At 34.1% G+C, this 24526-nt stretch overlaps 1 protein-coding gene across 2 annotated transcripts in view; it reads left to right on the top strand.

The window, feature by feature from the left end:
- LOC129801510 (gamma-2-syntrophin) overlaps positions 1–24526 on the top strand; it is a 49971-nt gene that overhangs the window by 3419 nt on the left and 22026 nt on the right. For both annotated transcript variants that reach the window (XM_055846625.1, XM_055846624.1), the window contains exons 2-3: positions 20271–20656; positions 20729–20855. In XM_055846625.1, the coding sequence (XP_055702600.1) occupies positions 20276–20656; positions 20729–20855 (508 nt within the window). In that variant the 5' untranslated portion in view covers positions 20271–20275. The remainder of the gene's footprint in view (positions 1–20270; positions 20657–20728; positions 20856–24526) is intronic.

The raw sequence follows: 24526 nt of genomic DNA, 5'->3' as shown, positions 1-24526 counted from the left end.
AAAAGTTAAATATACCCTTGTCCTCAGCATTATATCATGTAGTGTGTGATTTTTTTGGTGTGTCTCTTGCTCTTTGATTTATGTATTGATGCATATGATTCAAATGGTAGTGTTTTTGTAGTAACTCTGGTTTATTCAAAAGTCCTCCGTAGCCATTTGCGTTGGTTCCAAATGCCAAAGGATTTCGAGTGGGCTTAAAAAGGGTTATTTAGCATAGTGAGTAAAGATAGCATCCACCCATTCATAGATATAGAGGTTTATTTTTGGAAAATTGCACTTCAATATTTCACGTAATCTTTTTGCAATTTATTCCTGTTTTCTTCCACCTACGGAACGACAAATTAATTCGTCAGACAATATTGTTTGTATAGAATTTCTTCAATTTTGCGTTGTAAATATATCCATTTATTTGATTATCCCTTCTATTTGGGTTGATCAAATATCGGAGATTTTGTGTTTGAGAAGCCGTGTCCAATATACATAGAAGTGTGTTTTGGTGGAAAAGGGATCCAACGAAGCCTTTTTTTCATTGAGGATTATCCTTTTCTTCAAACCTAAAATGTTTTCCATCTTTCATCCACTCTTTTACTTGTCTTCTATTGCTCGAACTCAAAATGACAACAAGCAATATAAAATCCATTGATTTCGAGGTATTACATGTTTTGATTCTTTACCACCAAGAGATCATTTTTGCCAAAATTTTTAATAATGAAGTTTTGAGAAAAATAACTTTATAGTTTTCGTTTTTTTAACTGCTTTTTGCAAACTTAGAGGACAAACGGTAAGAGATACCATCTTTCGGGTTTTTGTGATCACTTCTTAAGTCGATATCCTCTAGAGATTTTTTTCTTTAACCTTCCTTATTTTCGATAACGATTATTTTCGATAAAAGATTTTTTAAATTCTAATAATATCTAATAATATTATTTAATATTATCTAAAATAACAATGGAAAGGAAAATTCACTCAATTATCAAAGTTATGAATTCGAGCATTCAGCGAATACTCTTTAGTCATTTTTTATGTACAGTAAATCCGTCTATGATATGATGCTCTTTTAACCATTCTTCCGCTTTAGTTTCTACTTTTCCGGGGGGAAAATGCATGTAAGTGGTGAGTGATTTATGTTAGTATGGTTCTATTTTTGGTACAAAATCTGTTGAAAGATCTTTAAAAGGGATGGAAATCTTCTTCAAAACACTTCTAAATTGCCTTGAAATGAGTCTCTAAAGTGAAATAAATGAGTCTCTAGGCAATTAATAAGGCTTTTAATTGGGTGATATTCTTGTCATCTTTTCTTGGGAGAACAGCTTGTGCTGCTATAACAATAACATTTTCGTAGGAAGTAAAGAAAATTGTGTTATTTTTTTTAAGTACCTTACACCACATTTCCAACATATAGGACATTTCTAACACGAAAATATCCGTTTTCACCGAAAATTCAATCATAAAGGCAAACAAATTAACAACTAGAGTAATTTTATTTATTCAATTTCCAACAATTTCAACCTCTGGCTTTTCGTGACTCAAAACAATGATGTTTCTGCACACGAATTGTTACTGGGGCTCAAAAGAGAATTGTTTGAATGTTACATATTGTGTTGATCTTACATTTGAAATAATTAGCCAGCACATCCATCAATGTTCAGTATGATTGCTATTTTGCAGAAAGCTAAACATGAAATGCACAATTATGGGGTTTCCTTCGCAGACACAAAGTTTATTTTGCCTAGTTTACAGGACATTTTTCTTAGGGTAACTGTACCAAATTTCGGCCAGCTTGCAATTTCGTCCACTTCTTTTGTTTCTCAAATTTTCATGGATTTTTAGTATGTTTCATGCTCTAAAGATTATACCATGCAAAAAATAACAAAAATGTTCCTTCTACGAACCAGATAACGTGAAAAAAATGTTATGGGAGAATTCCGGAAGAACAAGAAACTATGAGAACCAAGATGTTCGAATTATTACCCAAAACTATGTCTATATTTTTAGTCATTTTAAAACGTTTTAAGAATGATTTTAGAGATTGCAAAGACGATAAACTGCCTACAAGGTTCCATGCAACACTCTTTAAAAAGAAGTAACAAAAAATTCAATCAAGTTATGACTTTGGGCGCTTACATACAACTAGGGTGGAGTAAGTACTTTTGGCCACTTTAAGGTTTCATGTGCTTGTAATTTTTATAATCTTTATTTAAATAAAATGAAATATTGTACAAAGATACCTTAAAGCCGTTCCTTCATAATAATCCAAGAGAATTTCCAAAATTTTTTTGGATATTTTAGTAAAAAAATGCATTTTGTGCAACTATGCATGTTTCAGTACTTTTGGCCACTTTGTGAACACTTTTGGCCATTGTGTGTAAGCACTTTTGGCCACTTGTTTGCAATAGAATTTTAATAAAATAACAGAAGAAATAGATTTCGAAAACTTCACAAATACGCAGAACAAGTCCTATTCTTATTTAACACCAATTTTATGTGATTATTAAAGTATTTTAAACGACTTTTTACACATTTTCTATTTGATGTAAAAATCAGTCAAAAGTCACGATCGTTTTTGCTGAAATCCGCGAGGTGCACCACGTGTAAAATGTATGGGAAAATGAATGGCCAAAAGTACTTACACAGCCGAAAAAAGTAAGCTCTTTTAGCCAATCCGATTTTCATTTAATTTGTTAGGAAATCTTATTAAGGATGATATCACAATAAAATTTAGTTAATTAAGAAATGGACTTTCATTGAATAGCATAAAATATTTTCATCAAACATATGAAATAATGTGAAACAATTTCTCTTAACATTAGCAAGTTTCTTAAGAATACCATGTTTTTTTTTTAATGATTGTTTACCTTGTCGAGAATTTCTTTCAATAACTTAGAATTAATCAAGTCGATACAAAATCAAATATGGTTTTCTGATTCGTTAGATTAGAGGTCACGAAATAAGATCCATTTTCCTGTTCTAAAGAAACTCATAATTGCCTTAATGTGATTTTACTTTAGGTGGCCAAAAGTGCTTACATGGCCAAAAGGGCTGACTCTACCCCATGTCAAAATTTGACACAGCTTGTATATAATTCAACAAGCGTCTGTGAGATAAAATACTTAGATTTTTGGATAAATGCCTAATTTTTAGAATATGAAATCTTTATGAAAATTATGTTTCGTAGTAAGGCGTGTAATATACAATAAATTTTAGCCATTGAAAAATGACTCACACATGTTAACCACAGTATATTATGAAAAAAAACAAATATATTTTCTGAAAGATAATTTTATTGGGATTTTTATAGGATTTTGTTTATTTTTTTTCTAATCCAATGACTACTCGCCGAATTCTCGCATCTTCTTCTTAATTTCCCTTCATTAAGGACTTGACAAACCCCCCGTCTTCACGGTCTCGGATGGCTTTCTTCCACTTCCTCTCGAAATCCGGCAAGCTTTCGGCTGTCTGATCCTTCTTCCTGAGATTTGTCTTTAAAATTGCCCAGCATTTCTCACTCTTCCAGAGTGCAGGACAGGTTAAACATCTTTCCCATAGCCTTGAAATCCTTTGAAAAGATGATCGTTGAGTTTCCGCGATCTTGTTTTAGCATTTTGACGGTGTTTGTTGGTCCGATGGGGAGTACTCTGATTTTTGTAGGTTATCAAACTATTCCTTTTCCTGATTTTATGGAGCAAGCTTCAACGTATTTCTGTCTTTGTGCCAAAGTCACGCATGGAAAGATTGAGTTGCTTCTCGCTGAAGCACTTTTTTCTACATCCCCTTGTCATGAATCCCAGGCTTTAGGATAACTCCTGGCTTACGAGCGAGTCTTAACTCTTAAGATCCTTGAACTGAACTATCTTCCGGACATTAGAGCGATACGCTTCTCGGTCAATTTCACCGATTTCAGCATAACTTGCATTTCGTTGGATTTTTGAGATTATTGTCAATTTTTAATTTTTGCATGCTCTCAATCTTTTTGCAATTACTCCAGCCAAAACTCAATATTTTTTAACACGATTTTTACCAAAAGAAAGTTTATTAAATTCTTTTCAAACGACACTGAAAAATAATAAAATATTCTTGATTCATTTTCAAGAATATTCGACTAGAATTTATAATTGCACAATTTACTTGAAAACACGGTCCAAAACTTTTAACTCGTTCTGTATGATAAAAGTGTATTATTCAATCTTGAATTGGTGAAAAAGACTTATATAAAACATCATTTTATGAAAAACTATCAAAAACACTAAACTTAAATTTTACCAAATTTATATTTTCGAGCTATAAAATCACACCCTGCTGTTTCACAAAAGATGAAAAAGTTTCTTTAGAATTTAGTGAGCAATAATATCAGAATGGTTGACACAAATTTTTCGTAGTATCAGATGTGAATATTCTCATAGTGAAAATCTACATCTTATATGAGTTTCCTAATGGATTCTTTACGTAATCCTTGGCCAAGAGAGATTACATAAATGATCCTTATGCTAACACTTTCAAAAAGTTTCTTCTTCTGATTTATTGAGATTTATTGAATTAAAAACTTTCTTCATAATTTTAAATGAATTCTCGCATATTTTGAAATACGAAAAAATATGCCAATTTTAATAATTTTGATGTTGTCGTCTGGTGAAATAAAAATAAAGAATGGCAAAAATTTGAGAGATATAGATAAAAAGTTTAGTTGTGCTTGATTAAAATCCACATAATTAATTGCTTCAAAATGTTTTTACCCTCTTGCTTAGGGAGAAAAGCGAGAAAAACACTTTTTTTGTGTTGAATCATTTGAATGTATCCCTTTGCAGTGTTTTTTTTCGCACATTGCGATTTTTGTGTGTGCTTTGGCCGTAATCCTAATACTCACCCCCTCAGTAAAAAAAAGTGTAATTGTAACCCTAACTCTGGGAAATTTATTTTGATGAATAGAGAGAAGGTTGGAGATTAATTGAGCTCTCGGGGAGCTTTTTGCTAGTGAATTCCCGTCTTTCTGGGCGTTGGAGATTTGCAGGTGTGGTAGAGAAAAAAAAAGTGGACAACGGAAATGGAATGATAATAAAAAATAGGTCAATGCAATAGTTTTGCAAAATTAGATTTTCACCTTTTTCAACTTTTTCATTAGTTATTTAAGCGAGGTGGTGGGATATATTGCAGAGTTCTCCTGGTGATTTATATCTGGAATTGTTGAGTGCGTGGTATTCTGCAAAATTTCCACACATTTTATTGTCAGGTTTGAGATCGATATGGGGAAACTGGATTGCGGAGGAGAAAAGAAAATGGTCCTGAAGTTATAAATAATTCACCAACAATTGCCTCTATTTTATTACTTTATCTGGATTTTTGTCAGACATGAAAATTTTTATTCTGGAAGTATCTTCTAATTTTCTCTTTCTCGCCATTTTTGTGCTACTGAATTTGGATGTGGCATCAAGTGCTGGGGAATTTCTGGGTAATTAAGAGAGGCCAAAGGAGTCACAGACAAACACTCACAATGATGATGCGCAAAAAGACATGGGGATTACCCTGGAGATAAATGATGAGAGCAAAAAAAAGATACAAAAGTCTTGAGAGAAAAAAAAAGTATACGACGTGCTTGAATTTAAAAGGATAAACTTCCATAAGGCTATTCACAATTTTATAATAATTTGCACCAAAATTGTATGAGAATTGAACCTCTTTTTCCCATGTTTCGAGCTATTTTTGGAGCATGTTTCAGTATGCACAATGTACAATGGTAGTCTGGTGTGATCCGAGAATTAGCATAAGGGTTTGGTGTATTGTGCAAAAAATCCTTAATTTCCTGTTTTGATATATATATGATTCCACCAAAAAAGGAACAACCATATTCCTCTTCTAAAATCGATTTACGTCAAAATTTTTCTCTTCACAAGTAGCTGAAAATGAATAGAAGAAAAAAAATCCTTCCTTTCTTACATAATTAATATTTTTTGTATAACTTCCCATTTGGCCTAAAGCAGGAGAGAGATGGAAGAAAACTTTACCGCCTTATTAATGCCACCCATCCTCCAAAAAAAATATCCCATTTCTCTAATGAGGTAAAGAATATTTCTTGAAGAAGAGAAATCTCTTTTTGTATATTTGTTAATACTGGCGTGAAAGATGATGGGGGGAATCTGACAATGTTGAGAGGAAGACGAATTTCTTTTTGGGGAAATTTTAAGCTTAGATAGATAAGTCAATTAAATTATCATCGTAGGTAAGAGTAAAATGTTTAAGTAAATTTTTGTGGAAAGGCAGATTAGGAAATTAACGTTGTTGTTAACTTTAACTTTGGGGATTGACGTGGGATAATCAAGCGTGGGTAAATGTATCAAATTACATTCTCAGTCTCACTGAAGGGGTGACGAAGTGGAAAGGACTTCACGGAATGCTAGAGTTGTTGATTTAAATGTCTTAATCTCTCACTTATCCTAAATAAGTTTCGCATTGGAAATTTTTGTAAATGGATAAGAAAAGTCGATCATAAAAATCAACATTCAAAACGAGCCTACAAGCTTAAGTATTACAAACTGTATTCATAGCAGCGGTTAACGTATCATAAAAGCGGTTTACGTATTAGGAAAATTTAGCAAAAGCATCCACCGTCGTCTTATTACAGGTGACCTATCTTGAGTGCAAAAAGATCTTTTTTTTTTTACAAACACACCCGATAATTTGAAAGATATTTGTGAATTTATTAAACTGGTTTTGAAATGCTGTCGAAATATTTTAAGTGAAGAAAGACTCTGTCTTGCTGATGCTTTATAAAATCATGAATCATAACTTTCAATTAAGAAATGTCTTTCAACCAAAATATCATATTATAATACATTATGAAGGCATTATCAAAAAGGGGCTGGAAAAGCGTCCCAGGCTTTCCGGAATGCTCGAACTCGTGACATAGATACTATACCTCAAAAGTACTTTGACATTGTTTACCGGCTCTTAACCGATTTAAACCGATTTATAAATCATTCAAAAGACCCCACAAAACAGTTTTAAGAGTAATATAATTTATTTTTGGACGAAAATTACTTATAACAATTATACAATTATTTTTACCGATTCATTACCGGTTCACAATGTGATTTGAACCGATTTATAGAACACTCAAAACATTTCCCAAAATACACCTCATGAATAATATAATGTAATTTCGAATAAAAATTAGTTATCGATTAATAAATCGGTTCATTACCTGTTCAGAACCAATTGAAACCGGTTCAGTTTTATCGACAATTTCAAGACCTTTCCAACTAGCCCAAAATGATACTATTCGGATAAGTAATACGCTTCCTAGAGCCCTTTTAACCTTTGACTTTGAAAAAAAAGATTATTAGGAATGATTCAACAATATTTTCGTAAGAGAAGGATATGCCCGCCTGGACAATATCTTAAATATATCTAAAAATGTACAAAATCAATGTTCAAAGTCATTTGAATTTTTCCGCAAAAGAATAGAAAATAATTGTTTTCAACAAGAATTTAGAAGTATATCACAGAAATGATAAACGTGATTGACATAAAGCAAGTAAAGTATTAATACAATTATTTTTCGGTTCTTACAGTTAAGAAGAAAAAATATGTCGTCCAAAAAACTTTTTTTTGGTGTTGAAGATAAACTGCTTGAATTTTAATCGTAAAAGTCAAAATTAAAATAAATTGTTAATGGCTCCGGCACACCTTTCACATCAGGAAAATTTCATGCTGTCGAAATTCGCATCCTTTTTTTCTCAAGCCTATTGCATATGGTCTATCTCGCTCTATACTCTTCTTCTTCTTTTAAAACATCACACCAAGTTCAATTTAGCTCAATCGAATTTGATATGCGAAAGAATGAGATAGTTATATGGAAAACATGTGAGAAAGAAGGGATGCGAAGTTCGACTTCATGAAATTTTCCTGATCTACAAGGTGTGCCGGAGCCATAATGACGCTGGAACACCTTTTCAATTGAGTGTAATTCTATCGATTGAAATTTTACCTCTTTCTCTTTCAAACTGAAATAAGATGTAGCTGTTTTGTTCCTTTCTGTAAAATGAAAATTGAAAATGAAATTGAAATTCCAATTTTCATTTGACAGAAAGAGACAAATATATCTTATTTTAGTTTGAAAGAGTAAGAAGTAAAAGGGACAGATAATCCTAACCGGCTTATGTAGGTGAGATTCTTAACGTGAGCTAACTCGGAGTGCATGCAAATTCGATTTAGAGCCGAAATTGTGAGTCGCCAAATCAAATTCGTGAAATTATACAAATTTTGTATTTAAACCAAAATATCAAGGATTTGGATGAACTGGCACAAAAGTGATATATGGGTGAAATGTAGACCAGAATGTACTCTATAATTTTCCTATAGAACATGATCTCATCGATTACTCAGAAGCCAAGATAAGCGAGGTTTTTTGTTCCTTAACTTGTTTTTTCATCCAGAGTGCCCCAAGTAGTCATTTGTTGAACTTCAACTATATCAAATAATTGTTGTATTTTGTGGGACTTTCCATTTAAAACCATATTTTGAGTGTCTTTGTGGAGTAGAGGCAGTCAAATTGGCATCTGAGTGATTTCAAAGCGTTATTATGGGAAAAATCAATTTTTTTCACACTTAAACGGCAAAATCGGAGTGATAGCGTAGTCTGAGCGGAAAATGATGTATGGACGAAATGTAGAGACAAATGTGCTCTATAATTATGTCGAAGTAATCATCAAAATCGGTTCAGCGACAGTCGAGATAATTGAGGTTATGTGATATTGAAATTGGTTTTTCGACTGTGGCGCCCCTGGTGTTGGTCACACGAAGTTCAAATATTTTAGAAAGTTGTAGTATTTGGTGAGATCTTTCGTTTAAGCCCTCATTCATCAAAATCGGTCACATAGAACCGGAGATATGATTTTTTGAATTTCGTGAACTTTGACCCCTCATATCTCCGGTTCTATTGAAACCACAGCGCACATACGCACCATTTTGGAAACGTCCTAGACTGGACTACAACATACTAAAATTTCATTAACTTGCACAATGCCGTTTTTGAGAAAAGTGACTTTGAATTTCCATGAATTTTGACGCTATCACAGCGCCACCTGTAGTGAATTTTTGAACTTCCATCTGAAAGTGCTCATCGAGACGAAACCAAAAAGGTAAAATTTAGGTCGCTATGTTAGTTAGAACCGGAGATAGAGGCCGGTAAATGTTCGAACTTTGACCCCTTATAGCTCGGGTCAGGGGTTATGGATCGACTTAAGGTTTTTTTTGTTTGATAGGTATAATCAACAGCTACAACATACTAAAATTTCAGCCCGATGCACAATGGAATTTTTGAGTTATTTAACTTATAAGATTTAAAAATTTTTTTTTAATAATAGCGCCCCTAGCGGTGGTTTTATGAACTTGCGATGTTAGAAAGGGAAGTGGCATTTCACGAGAACTTTTCAAAAAGCCCTCACTTTTTAAATTCTGACAATTAGAACCGGAGTTATAGCCATTTTAAGAAATTTTTTTTGGACCCTTATAGCTCGGGTCAGGGGGGTCGGGGGACCTTAAGTTTGGTATTGATGGAAAGCTCTAAGGCCCAGCTATAACATACTAAAATTTGAGCCCGCTCGATGCCATAGGGGCGGAGCTATTGAGAAAACAAAAAATGGGGGGTCTTCAAAATGGCGGAAGGAGGGGTGGGGGGGTGGGGGGTCAATGCACCAAGTTGCAATTTTCACCCGATATATAACCTTTTCCGAAAACCGCAAGTCGATATCTTTTTTAGTTTAGGAGCTATTAAGCTCCAAAGAGCGGCCGGCCGGCCAGCCGGCCGGCCGGCCGGGAACGTAAATTAGCCACATATATATTCGTGATCAGGAAGTGCTGAAACACATTTTGGCCAAGTTTGAGGTCGATCGGATGACATGAAATTTTGTTAGGATTATAGTAGGTGAGATTGTTAAGAATCTCACCTAATAATATAAGAAAATTGAAGAAATTAAACGAAAATGCGATAAACGGTGAGCAAAAAATAACTGTACGAGAAATTAATCATACAGTTTTTTTGCTCACCGTTTATCGCATTTTCTTTTTATTTCTTCAATTTTCTTAGTTATATAATTTTTACCTAGTGCCACCGAGTATGAGATAAGGTAATATGGTAATCGAGAATTTGCGTAAGAATTGCAATGAAAATTCGTAAATTAACGAAATACGGTGAGGCTACGACGAGCATTTTACTGCCAATGTGATTCTGCCCTAAACGTGAAACAATAAATAATTTTCAATGCTTTCTGTTTACATATATATAATTATTTTATAAAATTTGTAATGATAAATAATAATAAGCCACTAAACATAAATAGTTAATTGAAAATTCCTTGAATTATAATAAATGAAAATACATTCTGGCAGCAATTATTTCCTCTAATACAAATTGACAAATGTTTCTATTGGATGCATAGGATGTGTGTTTGGTGTAGTCATGCCAAAAATCGATATGCATATTTATACCATATATATATTATATATGTAGATATAATTTGTAAATTACAATGAAGGATAAATTGAGGGTGAAGTTGATGAAAATTGGGAATATAGAAGAGAATGAGAGAACATGTCATAAATAAGATAAAAAGTGATTTATTGATAAATTATTGATATACTTGATTGATTTTCTAAGGTTTAAAAAGGAAGATTCAAATAGGGCTTTGTCAAGTAAGTTTTACTTAGTTTTTGTTAGACTCTGAATCAAGTTACATGTGTAGCTAAAATTCGTGTGAGTTAAAGAAAAAAATATTTTACATTTCAGGAGACAAATGACTGAGAAAAATTGAGTGAGATGATTAAATCCGGAAAGAAGTGATTTGTGTCTTAGCAATTGGATTAAGATGGTAGAAGTTGTTCTCAAGAGCCCGAAAATGGTTCAAGACGAAAATGTCCCACGGGACGTATTTATCAATTTCCTGACGGTTTTTCCTTCTCTCTTCATGTGCCTTTTGAGGGATATAAGGATTTGGTGAAAATACGCAACTTTTGAAAAGTTTCTGAAGAATTTGAAGAAGGGAAATTGTTGAGTTTTATTTTGTGCATTTTCGTTGTAACAGATTAGCATCGAACAGACTAGGCCATTGCTCTTTTAATCGATTTTCAAAGAAGCAATGGAGAAGTGAATATGACACCTTCATTGTTTTCGATTAGAAAACTAACTGAGAACAGCGCCATCCAGTGTAAGTAAAATGTACAAGGCGGGAAATATTTTAAGTTGTTCAAAACACATTATTCACATTATTCACATGTATTTTATACTAAACTTTAATTTCACTAATGCCTAGACTCATTTTAAATACATTTCAAAAGTTTTCACAAGAGTTTTATGAATAAAATTTCCTTTGTTTTGATTTTTTCTGGCATCAGCTGATTTCGATGGTGGTCGATGAAATTTCGAACAGTGAATTTAAACAGAGAATGTTAACGGACTATGTGATATGGAATTGTCAAGGAAAAGCAATTGACCGGGCAATTGCTTTTTGCTTTTTGTTCAAGGTATTTAAATTTGGCTAAATTTACTAAAATATCATTTTCTTTTTACAGAATATTGTCTCAGAGAACGGAAAAAGATCAAATTGATGCAAAAATTGGTTTGATGACTCAATTTTTTGGATATTTTTTCCACGTGTAAAAAAGCTTTGAAGGAGTAAAAAAGCAATGACCATGTAAAAAATCCCAGTCTGTTCGATGTGGTCTTTGGAACAAACAAAAAGCGTGCCTGAATCTGTGTTATACGGGGTTAGAGGCCCTAAAATTTTCTACATCGCGTCGCATCTCCAATTAATTGGTCATTTTGTGAAGGATAAAAATAAGTTCTCGCAGAAAGCTCTTTCTGATGCATTTGGTTTGCTTTATTCCATAATTTTACTCCGAAAACATTCAAAATTTGAGAATTTATTTCAAATTTTCGATTTGGCCACTTATGATGACCCTCAGTAATAATAGTTCTTGCTTGAACGTTAACTTCCGGAATGAAAACCTACACAGTAAAAAAATATTACAACTAAAATAGTGGGTAATTTTTTGCATCACTATTTTAATGGTAATTTTGGCAAACGTGTAATTTTTGAAACGTGTAATTTCCCGCGTGTAATCTCTTGCGTGTATTTTTTTGCGTGTAATATGCAGAATGTAATCTGGAATTCTGTGTAAAGTGGTGCGTGTAAAATACAAAAACTTGTAATTTCAAACGTGTAATTTTATTTCCTTGTAATTTTTTACATAATAATTCCTTTTCAAATATTTTATTCCCTCTCATGCACACGCTTCTCCCTTCAGCTTCAATAATTTTCAACTGCTGATATCTCGAGTACTTGGGATGCTTTTCTCTGATGAAGATGTGACTTTGGGGACAACTCTGTAAATAAAAAATAGACATTTTCAAATATGAGAGATTGAAATGGAAAATTTTCAATTCCGGGAACAATATTTACGCGATCCTAAAGAGATTGAGACTTTTCGTCTCAAGAAAAAAAAAAGAAACTAAACTAACCTTATGGAGCTGCTGGCTTCCTTCACTGCTTCACCAGTTATTCCTCCTCCATCTCCTTTATTGTTTGCTGCATTCTATCTTCCTGCCGTTTCGTCAGTCTCCAGACCTTTGTCTTGTCTTGTTGTACATCGCTGTGATCCACCTTTCTCTGTAATTATAAAACAAACTAAATTGTACAAACAGGGATTAACGTGGAAGCCGCGGAAATCACTGAGAAATAGTCTGTTTCCGGAACAACATAACCTCAATTACATAAGAACCTCAATAAACCTCAAAAATAGGCAAATAGTGCGCTTTGAGATTCCATTGGCACTTCTTGGGATCACTCAGGGAGTCTAATAAAAACACATATAGGCCCCACGGGGCAAAGCACTGAGATAAATTGGCTGTTCCGGGAAGAACGTAGCAGGATTCTAACAAAGGAAGTACTCGAGTCATCAAATTCAGAAAAATCTGAAACTTTGCTCAACTACGCATAAAGGCATCAAATTAAACGTGGTATATTCAAAAAGTGCGAAATCGGGTTAATTTTTTTTTAAAAATTCCCCAAAGTTGAAAATGACACCTTACGCAGCACATAATAAAGAAAATTCGTATGGGACTGCATGCGGCGCTGGCTCAGTGGTAGCGCACCGGGCGTTCAACGGGAGTGCCGCGGGTTCGATCCCCTGGCTCTGCCTATTTTTTTTCCTATTGATATTTTTTTTTTCAATTAAAAATTCTATTCTTTATTAAGTAGTATTATTGTAGTGTAAATTGCTTATCTAGAGTGGTTAATCAAAATCCTCAACAAATTTTTAAAAGCGATGAAAGTGCATCGCATAATTTATCAAATAATCAGTTTACTAGTTGAAAAATAAAAAAAAAACTGTGTGTACTTACAATCAGCTATCTGAGGATCGTTGTAAATATTATTTAAAGTTTTTATTGAAATTTTATAAAAGATTAGAAAGGTCGAAGACCCAAACCAATTTTTTTTTGAAAAATCATTTGGAAACCTGTGCTCAAATAAATGTTTAAGTCATACTTTCAATCCATATGCTCTCGTTGTGGTACTTTCGGCTTTCATCATTATCGAAATCCACAATACACGAATTAGTTTTTTTTTTAAACTAATTAGTGAATATGTATTTCAGTAAAGAAATGATTAAAACAGAGAGTGCAATCACAATGTGCACATCGAATGAAAGATATACTTTCACAATCAGTTTGAGTGCAGGTTTCCAAATGAATTTTTCCAAAAAAATTGGTTTGGGTCTTCGACCTTTCTAATCTTTTATAAAATTTCAATAAAAACTTTAAATAATATTTACAACGATCCTCAGATAGCTGATTGTAAGTACATACAGTTTTTTTTTATTTTTCAACTAGTAAACTGATTATTTGATAAATTATGCGATGCACTTTCATCGCTTTTAAAAATTTGTTGAGGATTTTGATTAACCACTCTAGATAAGCAATTTACACTACAATAATACTACTTAATAAAGAATAGAATTTTTAATTGAAAAAAAAAAAAGATATCAATAGGAAAAAAAATAGGCAGAGCCAGGGGATCAAACCCGCGGCACTCCCGTTGAACGCCCGGTGCGCTACCGCTGAGCCAGCGCCGCATGCAGTCCCATACGAATTTTCTTTATTATGTGCTGCGTAAGGTGTCATTTTCAACTTTGGGGAATTTTTAAAAAAAAATTAACCCGATTTCGCACTTTTTGAATATACCACGTTTAATTTGATGCCTTTATGCGTAGTTGAGCAAAGTTTCAGATTTTTCTGAATTTGATGACTCGAGTACTTCCCTTGTAAGAAGTTTAATTGTGAAAATCTGCAGATTTTGGCAGCACAACACTTCAATATTTCACTGGAACATTTGGGGATGTCTGTAATATGGATCTCAGATGCCCCTAAGAACAACGGAAGACCCCATTGGGGCAGAACACCAAAGAACTATATCGAGAATGACACTCGCAAAATTTTTTCAGATTCCCCGAAATAAATGCACAATATTTCATCGTGATTTCTCTGAAAGCTTGGTGATTACAAGAGGGATTAATATGGGGATCACTATCAACAGAAAAATGCTTCTTGGGGCAGAAAACTTAGCGAAAATACGAGCAAAAAGAAAAGAATTCAAAGTGCGATACCACTGAATTTTCACCACTGCTTTTTTTACAATTACTCGTATAAAACCTTGAAAATAAACACTTAGTAGGCGTATTTCATTCTTTTCTTTAGGAATTTGGACTTTTCTCTTAAAATTTGGGGCTATAAAACACAAAAACTAAAGAAAATACTCACCGAGGTGGATGCTTCCTGCAGCTGTCAAACTGTAATGGCGAATTTACACGTTTTCGATTACACGCACTAAATTTTACACGCAGTGGAATTTTTACCACTTTTTTAGTGACACAGTTCCACTTGAACAATGGTAAAATTACATTTTTGAATTACACGCTGAAAATTTTTACACAAATTATTTTTTACACAAAATTTACCATTTTAATAGTGGTAAAAATTAAAATTTACTATTTTTTTAGTGGTAATTTGGAAATTACACGTTATTTTTTTTACACGATTTTTTACTGTGTATTACCGACGAAAGGTTTTCACTCTGACACTCCGATTTTTAAGTACTAAGCTTGAATTGCAAAATGTTATAAATAGTGACCATATGAATGCCATCGTGTATTCTAAATGAACAGCGCGAAACACGGTTTTTAAGCCTAGCTTTTTTATTGCGTGATTTGTGTGACGGATGCCGAGTTTTGTGAGAACTTCCACCTTCTTCTTATTTATCAATACTCTCTCTAATACTAATGGTTACTAAGCTTTATGATATACTAGTATTGACTTTGACGTTATGGTTCAAAAAATATTAGTGGAGAGCTGTTTAGGCAGCCCAGGGCCTATTTCCGAGATGGGATACCCTTTAGCTGAGATTTTATACAATCTGAGTTTTTGTGGTCCTAGGTAAAATTCGATCTCGTGAGATTGGGCCCAAATTTTGGATTTACACGTTTTTGACACTCATAGATCACAAATATCGTATGTGCTAAAAATTAACTTTCGTAGACGGTCCGTCCCGTCCGTCTGTCGTATAAATACTTTCTGCGGGAGATCGGAAAGATATATCGACAAGCGGGTTTCGGTAAAGGTTAAATGTCGATGGGTGGCTCGAAGTAGGTGATACCTGAATCACCCCCTACATTCCACCATTTTGTAACACAATCAAATTTTGTTTTCTCAATAACTCAGCCCCTATGGCATTGATAGATCTAAAATTGAGGCGCTCAGAGCAAAAAAACTAAGTCGTATGCATTTCCCTATTAAAATAGCGTTTTTTTTGCTCTGAGATCCTCAATTGTAGTATGTTATAGGTGGGTCTAAAAGCTTTCGATTAAAAAATCTTAACCCCCCTGACCAGAGCTATAAGGGGTCAAAAGTTGAATTTTCAAATGACCATAGCTCTGGTTTAAATTGTCAGAATTTGAAAACTTTTGGTGTTTCGGAAAGCTCTCATAGAGTACTACAACACTTCTGCCACCCCAACTTCATCCGATTTAATCGAAGGTCAGATTTGCAGCAACGAAAGTTCCCTGTTTGAACACCGTTCAGCTAAAGCGTTCGGAACAGGGTTCGGCCCAATGTAAATCCTTACGGAAGAAAACCAATTTGGTAAGAAAACCAATTTGGTACTTTTCACGCGTAAAAGGAAAGTTAAAATAACTAAAAAACCTATCTTATTTAATAATGAAATCGATCTTAAGGATGAAGTCAAATATTTAGGCTTGATCCTTGACAAGAAGCTTATTTGGAATAAACATTTGGACGAAAAAATTGACAAGGCATTTCGCAGTTTTTGGCAGTGCAGATCAATTATAGGAAAAACCTGGGGTCTATCACCAAGAATGGTGTATTTTATATATACCGTGATGATCAGGCCTATTGTGACGTATGGAGCTGTAATTTGGTGGCCTAGGGTGAATTTGCAATGCGTCAAAGATACTCTAACCAGATTTCAGAGACATATTTGCATCGCAATCACGGGTGCTATAAGATCGACTCCAACAGCTGCTTTAGAGATACTATTAGGTTTACCGCCTCTTCCACTTTTCATTGAAATGGAAGCTGCAAAGGGGGCTTTAAGATTACGCGATCTCGATTTGTGGACACTGAAAGGCAGTGTTGTAGGGCACTGTTTGGCCTTGAAAGAGATATCTAACAAATATCCTTTTCTAGAAATGCCTAGTGACTCTACATCACCAGAGTGTTTCGCTGAGATCCCAAACTGTACTTTATTTTTAAATACAGAAAATTCCTTTCTCTTTAATGCACTGTTATCAGTAGCAGGTGAAGATGACATTAAAATCTTCACTGACGGGTCAGTGCAAGGGGAGAGAGCTGGAGGAGGTTTATTTCGATTAGATACAGGTAATGAATTTTATTTTTCTATGGGAAGGTTCACAACAGTTTTCTTGGCAGAAGTCGGAGCTATTCTGATTGCAACGAATATGTTAGTGAACGAAAATCCCACAGGAAAAAATATTTATTTTATCTCTGATAGCAAAAAGGCACTTTCTTCGCCATATCAGGGTATTATAACATCTAAAATTGTTAAGGAGATCAGGGCTAATCTTTGTAGATTAGCAGAGAATAATAATATTATTCTTCTGTGGTGTCCTGGTCATAACTATATTCTAGGAAATGAAATAGCAGATAAACTCGCGAAGATTGGTGTATATCAGGACTTTATAGGCCCTGAACCAGTCTTGGGAGTTGAGAAAGAATTACGGAAAGATTACTTCCAATATATTACAGGATTAGAGCATACAGCACTTTGGAAGAATGTAAAAGGCTGTAGTTTCGCGAAATCCGTAATAGATGGATTAGATTTAAATAGATCTCAACTCTTGTTAAATCTTAACAGGGGGAATTTGAGGGTTATTATAGGAATTTACACAGGACACTGGCTAAATTCACATCTTGCAAAGTTGGGTGTAGACGTTACCTCAGCTTGCAGAGGCTGTGGAGAGAGTCTGGAAACAGTAGAACACATTTTATGTTATTGTTCCAAATTCTCAAGCCAGAGAATTCAGATCTTTAAGAAAGAAGTGCTGACACTGGAGGATATCAAAAGAGCGGCAGCTCAGGATATTCTGCAGTTCAGCCACGTTTTAAAAGAATTGGAGTAAGGTTTGTTGGGTAGACATAAGGGGCTCAAATAGAGCCTAGGTGTCTGCAGCCCACAGATCGTACCATGCTCCCTATACAATCTATCTATCTAAATCCTTACGGGCTGGGAAAAAACGAACGTGTTTCAAACAATAGTTCTCCATGGTGGCCACCGCTTTCTGAACATTTGGAAGGCCGCCACTGTCGCGACATCTCGAACAGGGAACTCTATCTTTGCTGGGTTATTTGAAAAATCGATTTTCGAAATTTCGATTTCGAATATTAAGGAAAACTAGACGATAATATATCGACCTAGATCCTTCTCCTGCTTTATTACTCAAACAACGTTTTCGAGCTTGTTGGCTCCTTCCTCAGGTCTACATACAATGTATAACATTTTAAAGGACAAAAAATAAATAACAATTTTTTTTAGAATTTTTTTAATTCATGTATTGACCGAGCATCAAATACAATGATTTTTCTCTAAGTTTTAGTATGTTTTAGCTCTAAGTTTTAGTATGTTTTCCAATGATGGATCGCACTCTTTCCTCGATGTTCCCTGACCTGAACTATATAATCAAAAATGTCTTGACCGCACTATATTTTCGGTGTTTATAAAGCGATTTTATGAAATTTTAGTATATATTGTATCTGAGAGTGAGATCTTTCCAACGAGAAGTTCCATCCGTTTCTACTCCAACAGACTGTACCGTGACAATTACTATGGATGGACTCTATCTTTAATGTTTATGGCTGCAGCACATCTTTTAGATCAGGAAAATTTCATGAAGTCGAAATTCGAATCCTTTTCTTTCTCAAATCTGTTGCATATGTCTATCTCACTCTTCCGAACTCTTCTTCTTCTTTTAATCATCATTACAAATTCAATTTAGCTCAATCGAATTTGAAGTGTGAAAGGATGAGATAGACATATGCAAAACGTGTGAGAATGAAAGGGATGTGAATTTTGATTTCATGAAATTTTCCTGATCTAAAAGGTGTGCCGGAGCCATTATTAACTGATTTCAATGATTTTTTTCTTCTGTTGGCCTTTCCCACATTATTTAAAATAGAAAATGACCAGTGATAAGCCTAGATAAGCTTATGGTAGCTCAGATTCTTTAAAGGCGACTTCAGAGTGCTTGCAACTCGAAATGCGTGAAATTTCGATTGGGGAGTTGAATTTTAGGGTTAAAAAATCGCGTCGAGCAAACTGCTCACAATTTCTGGAACGAATGAAATTGGCTCGACGCGATTCTTTACCTGTAAAATACAACCTACAAATGAATTTTGACTCATTTCCAGGTGGCCTGTAAAGAATGTCAGGTACCATAAGCTTACTTGGGTTTTTGTGTCATATTACTGCTCGAACTCAAAGAGAGAGCAGTAATATAATCGTCTTTTTTTTAACTTGTCACTGTTCTGGAGCTTAAACGGTAAGAGCTATCGACTTCCAGTCTTCGATGACCCCCAATAAAAAACAAAATCTCGACGTTTTTTTCACCCTCCCCACTCCCCTCTATCCCCTCCAAAACCATGTTTTTTCGGTTTTTCTCAAAATTGGCCCAAGCTTTTTCAATGATTTTCGGATATGTTTTAGAGCTAGTCCAGGGGAACATTTTGCCCAAACACCTATGACCGGAAAATTCGTCATTTTGAATTATTGAAGGTCAGAGGTCAACCACTGTGGAAGGCTCATTTTTCAACCGATTTGGTTAAATTTGGATTTTTTGGAAAGGTATTGAAATTTCGAACCAGGCTGCATCGGTCTTCATCGGTAATGAACTGGTTAAGTACCGATTTTTGAATAATTTTACATCCCCAATAATTAATATTCCCTTAAAATAATGTTTTTTCGGTTTTTCTCAAAATTGGCCCAACTTTTTTCAATGATTTTTGGATATGTTTTATGGCAAATATTTCACCCAAACATACATATGACCGGAAAATTCGTCATTTTAAATTATTGAAGGTCAAAGTCAACCACTTTGGAAGGCTCATTTTTCACCCGATTTGGTTAAATTTGGATCTTTTGGAAATGTATTGTAATTTCGAACCCGGCTGCATCGGTCTTCATCGGTAATGAATCGTTTAAGTACCGATTTTTTGATTTTCAAATGCGTTTGTAATTTATGAATCAATTTGATCTCTAGTAGATCAGTAATACCAAAAGATTATGCAAAAAAAAAACTAATTCACGGTGAGCTCTATCTCGTGAGTTCGAGCATTCCGCAAAGCTGGGACGCTTTGCTATCTCTTTTATTATTTTGAATTTTATAAAAATTATTAATTTTGTTTTCACGTTAAGCTCGCAATTTGTCTATACTTTTCAGTGAAATTTTCATAAAGTTTATGCATTTCTTCAATTTCTCTTTTCCTTGATGAATACCTTATTCAAGGACGGAAAATCGAACTGTTAGAAGAAATATACAAAAAACTGCTTTTATGGGGAAATAAAGACAAATGTTTGACAATATATCTCCATGTGTTTTGTACCTTTAGCCAAATCCACACATTTTTTCACCCACTTCCTGCCCTGTTACATTTTCTTTCTCTCTTTCTCTTTCACGGTGTCCTCCTTATTCTTTAGGAAATATGAAGATCAATGCGTCGAAGATGGCGACACCGATTGAAGAAAAAGTGGACCAGAATATAAAGATACGGAGTGGAATGGTGACGGTGAGCGATGGGAAGAGTAAGCCGGAGCCGATACGTCTCAATCTCTCCATGGAATTGGTGACACTGCAGCGTCTGGAGGTGCTAACACCATCATCGGCAGCTGCTGCAAGCAACGGGGGACCTCCGGCGGAGTCTAAGGAGCGCATGGTGCAGATTACAAGGCAGAAAGTGGGAGGCTTGGGGCTCAGCATCAAGGGTGGTGCTGAGCACAAATTGCCAATACTCATATCACGCATTTACAAGGATCAGGCAGCTGATGCAACTGGACAGCTGTTTGTGGGTGATGCTATTATCAAGGTAATATAGATTTTTTTTACTGAATTAAGCTCCTACAGTTATCTTCAAATTGCTTATATCTCTGGTTTCCAGGTCAATGGAGAGTACATCACAGCATGTCCGCATGATGATGCGGTCAATATTCTGAGAAATGCAGGAGACATTGTTGTACTCACGGTCAAGCATTATCGAGCAGCAACGCCTTTTCTTCAGAAACAATGTAAGTTTTCTTTTTAAACTCCTTTTTTTTTGAATGTCATGGGTCAAGTACAATAATTTTCCTGAACTTGTCCAAAATGTCCATTTCCAATATTGGTTATCCTTGAAGTAAATCGACAAAAATTTATTAATAGACAATGAATTATCGAAGGATTCTTCCACAAATGACCAAATGGTGAAATTTCTGTAAGGAAATCAATGTATGAAATTATGGTGTTCTGTACATGGTGCGCTAATTTGAATTTTGCACAAAGCGCCACCTTAACACAATTATCACATAGTTCATAATTAATTTAAGTATTTCTCTCACAAGTGCTAAAATTGATCTCGTAGAATATCGCATTGATTTTATGAATTTCTCACTTAACAAATTCACTCTACTCGATTAGTCTTTAATTGGGTGTTTGTACTGGGGTTAGTTGTGTGTGTCTTTGCTAATTTAAAAAATTAAGGGGAATTGGGTCTAACGGCGTTATCACACTTGCACATTGAAATTTTAATGTGATTTACATTAATTGTCGCTTGTGAGCGTCCAAATATGTTATTTGTGTCTTTGAGTCACTTAATATTTGGGGGTTTTCTATTTATTAATAAAGAAGTGGACTTGGCCTGCAAAAATAAGTTTAAATTTACCTAAAGCATAAATATTTTTCACATTAAAAAATTAAAGAGAAAATCGCATTAATTTTTCGCATAAATGCTATAAATCAATTTATATCAAATTTTGCGGGCCAAGTCTACCTTTTTATCAACAAATAGATCAAATTTTTTTATATAAAATGATTCAAACACACAAATTACACATTTGGACTCTCACGAGCGACAATTAATGTGAATCATATTAAAATTTTAATGTGCAAGTGTGATAACACAGTAACACTTTATGGTTTTCAATACTTCTGCATAATCGATTTTTTGTTTTCTATTTCTATCTTTCACGACTGTTTGCTGATTTTAGAACACAGCGAGGAATGGGAAAAATAGTCGATACAGGAACCAACATAAAGAAACCTCGATAATGCAGAAGCACTTGGAAGCAGTAAAGTGCTAAAAAATATTATTTTCCATTACGGCGTTATCACACTAGCACATTAAAATTTTAATGTGATTCACATTAATTGTCGCTTGTGAGGGTCCAAATATGTTATTTGTGTCTTTGAGTCACTTAATATTTGTGGTTTTTCTATTTATTGATAAAGAAGTGGACTTGGCCTGCAAAAGTAAGTTTAAATTTACCTAAAGCATAAATATTTTTCACATTAAAAAATTTAAGAGAAAATCGCATTAATTTTTCACATTAATGCTATAGATCAATTTATATCAAATTTTGCGGGCCAAGTCTACCTTTTTATCAACAAATAGATCAAATTTTGAATATAAAATGATTCAAACACACAAATTACACATTTGGACTCTCACCAGCGACAATTAATGTGAATCATGTTAAAATTTTAATGTGCAAGTGTGATAACACAGTAAGTCGTTTTGATGAACTCTTTCTGTTTTGTAATACATCTTGAGGAAATCATTCTTTAATCAAATAGGTAAAAAGACTAGCATTTTATCATGATTCGTACAGAAAAAAGTCATTTGCTTACTTATTTGGCCCCGGTCGCATTTGGAACAGTCGTTGTTTGAGATCGGACTTGTGACTTAAATTATGATGGTGCTTTCGATTATTGAAGACTCAAACTACTGGCGAAGTTGCAACGGATGCGTCTTGACTAAGTTTTAAATGTCAGAAGACCCAATTTCTGGTACATTTTGTATAGCTGCCGACTGAATACTCTCGTTTTTAAAAAATCTCAATAACAAAAATCTCAAAATATAGTCCGAGAAAGCTTTTTTTAAATTTATAGCTCGGGTCACTCGGGTCATCCATGACAACTGTTTATCGATATATATTTTTCCGTTTCCATTCGGGAATTCTTTGTACTAAAAGTACAAATGGTCGGGCGGTCGCAAAACCGCTTTTCAACGGGTACTAATGGTGCCATTCTAATGAAAAAGAACATGTTTTTTTTTGCACTAACGTGCTTCTGCGTTCTGCCTTATCGACTTTTTTGTGTTGGTTTTTATCTCGACTGTTTTCACTAGTCCTGTTCATGTTCTAAAATCATCAAAGAAATCGTGACAGGAACCAATACAAAGAAAAGTTGATTATATAAGAAGCACTTGAGAACAGTTAAGTACTGAAATAATGTTTAGGAGAAAAGTGTCCCTCTTTATTTTTCAGTAATTTTCCACGAAACAGTTACAGTTTAGTACTAGTTCCTTGCAGAAATAAAGTCCAGGAGAACAATGTATGTTTCTAAACGGTGGCAGCCAAAATCCCGAAAGCCAAAATCTCGAATTTTCAAAATCCTGAAAGGGATGAAATTATATGGAGGAAAATGTTTAGAATAATTTCCTAAGACACAGAAGATTTCCCTTTGCCTCCAGCAAGCGCGGGTACAATCGTGGGAGTAGCTGTGACACTTTTAAGAATTCGGGATTTTGGCTTTCGGGATTTTAGCGTTCGGGATTTTGGCTTTCAGAATTTTGGCGTTCGGGATTTTGACCGAGACCCGGTTTTAACACATTGGTTCTCAATACTTCTGCATAATCGACTTTTTGTTTTGTACTTCTTCCTGTCACGACTGTTTGGTGATTTTAGAACACAGCGAGGAATGGGAAAAATAGTCGATACAGGAACCAACATAACGTCAGTTAAATCAGCATTTATCCTAACTTCATTTTTGTGATTTTGAGATATATACATATTTGGAATCAGCGTAATTTTGTTTATTAGACGCACTTGAGAAAAAGAAACTTTTATAAGCTGAATTAAAATTATTTTACACAAAAATTATCGTAAGTGCCCTTAATTAAGAAAAATTTATCAGAATTTGTCGTAACTTCCATTTTTGAGGAAGTTACGACAAATTTTCATACAAAATTTTCAGTAATCAGCATTTGTCGTATCTTCTTTTGCTCGTTTGCATGGCATGTAATTTGCAACAAAAATGTAATATTTCTCAATAAAACGTTCACAATCTCTTCCAAATATCCAAAGGCAGTACGAATAATGCAACATGAAATCATTTTAATTCAATATTTGCGGGAAAAAAGTGAGAAAAAATCCTTGCCCATCTGTCATTAATTCAAAACAAAACAAGCGACGTGGCGCACAAAATTTATTTAATAAAAGTTACGAAATAAAAGCTTTTAATGACAGGGATAACAGTTTAATTGACTAACTTAGTCGAATCAAGGCGCTTATTATCACTAGAATAATTCAAATTGATATAATGCATTTTTGAAAATTGTCAGAACTTTAAAGATTTTCATACATTGGAAGTTACGGCTTTATAAATATAAACGATGAAAGATACGATAAAATATTATTGTGTTTCTTCTAACATATATCTCAATATTTCAGCTTTTAAAGCATTTTATAAAGATTTTCTCGAGTTAACTTACAGTTATACTGAACTGAAAATTTCGTCTCCTGAAAAGTTATCAAAGGGAAGTTACGACAAATGCTGATTTAACTGACGCTAATGAAAAGTCGATAATGCAGAAGTACTTGAAAGCAGTGAAGTGCTAAAAAAATAATCATTTTCCATTGTAATAGTACCTTTTTTGGGACATCTTTTGGGAAAATCGGGCACTCGATGTGTAATGTGATGG

Source organism: Phlebotomus papatasi, chromosome 2 (assembly GCF_024763615.1).
Source record: "Phlebotomus papatasi isolate M1 chromosome 2, Ppap_2.1, whole genome shotgun sequence".
Lineage (NCBI taxonomy): Eukaryota > Metazoa > Arthropoda > Insecta > Diptera > Psychodidae > Phlebotomus > Phlebotomus papatasi.
This window is presented reverse-complemented; position numbering and strand designations above follow the sequence as displayed.